The 3531-nt window shown below is 43.3% G+C and overlaps 1 protein-coding gene across 1 annotated transcript; it reads left to right on the top strand.

Moving 5' to 3' along the window:
- The first annotated feature begins 990 nt into the window (after positions 1 to 990).
- TPD52L3 (TPD52 like 3) lies at positions 991 to 1753 on the top strand. The gene has a single exon (XM_043891101.1). It carries the CDS (start codon positions 1142 to 1144, stop codon positions 1706 to 1708), a length of 567 nt encoding a protein of 188 aa, XP_043747036.1. The 5' UTR covers positions 991 to 1141; the 3' UTR covers positions 1709 to 1753.
- Positions 1754 to 3531: the final 1778 nt, after the last annotated feature.

Here is a 3531-nt window from a genome sequence, read left to right as displayed (position 1 = left end):
ACCAGCTCTGATTGAAGTAGGGGATATACTACTACTACTTTTCTTTGCAGACCACCTCCCACAACTGATAACTGTGTATGTGGACAGACATGCCTTCAGAAATGTAAGGGGATGCTTGGAAAAGAAAAAAAAATTGAAAACCCATGCATATATCTGCATATATCATATTTCTTCTGTCTTAAATTCTCATAATACAGTAACCTTTTCTTTTCTTAAGCTTAAACTTGACACAAATATTATAAATTTACTAATTCTCACTCCCTTTCCTTCCTCAAAATAACAGACAGCTGTGACTGGTCAGGATCATTTTCTAAGCTCTACCACCCCAAGCCTCTGGCACTGTTGATACTCCATGCCATGGGGGCACTGTTAAATTTAAGAGCTTTGAGGGGCCTTCAAATACACTTTATAAGTGGTGCCAGAAGTTTCTCAGGCCTCGTTGGGAACTTGGGAAGGGAAAATTGGGAGGGTACCAACTGGAGTTCTAGACTCCCTGTCCCACTTTGAGGCGGTTTTCATTTATTTCATGTATGAGGCTTTGTTATAAATCTGTTAGCACAAAAAAGTTCAACTGATTTTCAGAGTTTTTAAAATGGCTGCTGTGATGGAAAGAGGTCCGTACACGGAGTCAGATTTGGTTTGAAGGCCAGAACCAGTCACCTACTGAGGTAGGAGGGAAAGTTCCTCTCCCTGACAACTGCTGCAGTATCTACCTCACAGGGACGTTGTGATGTCGAAACCACTATGAATACTGGAGGCGCAGGTACTGAGCCTAAGTTCCGCCCTCCGCCACCTTCAGGCCAGAAGTCCGACCTCCACCACCCCAACCCAACTACCCTACCCTCCGGCCACCCCCCTACCCCCACCCCCACCCCCACCCCACAACCCTAGCCGGAAGTGGACCCTATAAACCAAGGCATCTACTCCGCAGCCAGGACATTCACTCATTGGCCAAGGCGTCCGTTCTACCAGCCAAGACATGGATCCTTCCTGCCTAGAGTCCCACCCCACCCTAGAGTCTGACCCGGAAGGCCTAGACTTCAACTCTGCTGGCCAAGACTGTTTCTCCTCTGGTCACGAGTTCGACTCTCTCTACCAAGAACTGGACCTGGACTCTCTTAATGAAGATCTTTCTCAGTCTATGCCAGACGCCTTGACAGAGACCTCTGCAGGCCCTTATGAATCCCACTCGACTGCCAAACCAGAGGATCTTACTGAGGCAGAGCAGAAGGAGCTCAAATCTGAGCTCGCTAAACTGGAGGCAGAAATTGTAACACTACGCCAGGCGCTGGCAGCCAAAGAAAGACGCTGCGTGGAGCTCAAGAGGAAGCTGGGCCTTACAGCCTTAGTGGGGCTGAGGCAGAATCTGTCCAAGAGCTGGCACGACGTTCAGGTCTCCAACGCCTACGTGAAACAAAAGACGTCAGCTGCCCTGTCCACCATGAGCTCTGCCATCTGCAGGAAGCTTGGAGACATGAAGAAATCAGTCACATTCAGATCCTTTGAAGGTCTTATGGGGACAATCAGGTCCAGAGTCGCGGGTAGCAGAGAGCTTGGCCGTGACTGTCTTCCTTCTTCAGCGGGGAGTGGGGATGATCCACTCCCAGTTTCTGGGAGTAGGGATGATCCGCTCCCGGTGTCAGGGAGTGGGAATGATCCAGTTCTGGCAAGTAGGGATGACCTACTTCCCTTTCTGGAGCCAGAATGAACTCCTTGGTTAACTTGCCTGGTCACCTAACCAGTGCAAGAACTCCCTTCCATGATCCCAACTGCAATTCTGCCCATCAAAAACAAGTAACCAAACCACAATGGTAAAGTGAATTTAGGAAATGGAGAGAGTCCGGTTTTGAGAAAAGCAATCCCCGTTTGTACATAGATATTTGCTACTGTTGAGATAAAAAAGTCCAACGTTTTGTACCCAGTTGTTTTACACTGAAGTTTGTAGATGAAATGTATCACTATACTAGCCTTCCCGGGGTTGCATTTAAATGGACAGGAGTATGGTTCCAGAGGGATTTTAGGCCAAAGCCAAAACTTTTTTTTTTTGAAAAAACTAGTGCACAAAAAGGGCAAAATAGGCTTCTGTTTAGATCTAGGAACAAAGTATGAAAGAACTGCAAGTTTCTTTCCTCCTTTCTCTAAATCTTAGAAAGAACTTTGAAAGGTCTGCCTGGCCTATGATTTTTATTTTTTAAAGGTGATAAAACTGTTGTTTTTCTCTGAGACCCTCAGAAAGGGGGAAAATACTAGTAGACTAACTGGTACAGGATACTATGACTTTTATAAAATGATTTTTTTTAATTGCTAATTAAGCAAAGTAGCTTCAATTTAGGGATTGTCAACTACTTTGGACTCAAGCTGAAATTGCAACTTTATTCTGCTTTGTGCTTTGTTTATAATCTTTTTATATATGAAAATGAGGGCCTTATAATTTAATCATTGTGGCTATGTGTCTCTGCCACAGCATGCTACCTATAAAAAAAGAATATTGTTTCTTTGTTCTGCAGCAATTCCTAGTTATCATTTTCAGTTGAGAGACTGAGGGAAAAGAGCATTGCCAAATTCAAGAAAGGTAAACCTCTGTCTTAAGTGACATTTAAGACAGACTGTCTTTCCCCTGAAATTCTGGCCATTATACCTTTGAATGGACCTAACTGATTGTACATCACTGGTCATTTTGACTCCAAGTTTGTACTTGTTTATAAGCACTTGTTTGTACTAATCCCGAATGAGAAGGAAACAAAAACCCAACTCTCAGGGGATATCAAGATAATAGGACCCTGTAGGACCTGGTTTGGGTTTATTTGAACTTTCTCATATCTGATTTTCATAGGAGCTACTTTTTTTTTTTTTTCTATTTTCAACTGTCAGGATCTGGCAGCTTCTTTCACTCCTCCTGTAACACTGCCTGGATTAAAAGCTTATGTTTTATATTGGCTTTTAGCAGGGGTCTAGAGTCTTTATTTTCTTGGATATATATATTGATAACGTCTCATCGCCTAAAAGTAGTCCCTACAATGTAATAAAGTGATCCTGTTTTGTTGATTTTTGACTGCTTCACCTATATTCTTTTGGTTTGACTATAAGCAAAACAAAATACCACTATAAATACAAAAGCATTTGGTAAACTATAAAGTCACTGATACAAAGTCCACTTATTCCTGAAAACAAAGTTTTGCTTGGATTAAAACAAGATGTTCAACTTGTCTTACAAGTTGTGTTTTAATTTGTTGTAGTTTTTAAAATTTGGGGCTTATTTATTTTCGGCTGTGCTCAGTCTTCGTTGCTCTCTGCAGGCTTTCTCTAGTTGAAGTGAGTAGGGGCTACTCTGTTGTGCACAGGCTTCTCATCATGGTGGCTTCTCTTTTTGTGGAGCATGAGCTCCAGAGCACCTGGGCTTCAGTAATTGCATTGCATGGGCTCAGTAGTTGCAACTCATGGGCTCCAGAGTGCAGGCTAAGTAGTTGTGGTACATTGCCCTGAAGCATGTGGAATCTTCCTGGACCAGGGATTGAACCTGTGTCCCCTGCA

The sequence above is a fragment of the Cervus elaphus genome, chromosome 29 (assembly GCF_910594005.1).
Source record: "Cervus elaphus chromosome 29, mCerEla1.1, whole genome shotgun sequence".
Classification (NCBI taxonomy): domain Eukaryota; kingdom Metazoa; phylum Chordata; class Mammalia; order Artiodactyla; family Cervidae; genus Cervus; species Cervus elaphus.
This window is presented reverse-complemented; position numbering and strand designations above follow the sequence as displayed.

Coding starts and splice junctions, on each gene's coding strand:
- TPD52L3 (XM_043891101.1), top strand. CDS start 1,142: ATGCCAGACGCCTTGACAGAGACCTCTGCAGGCCCTTATGAATCCCAC.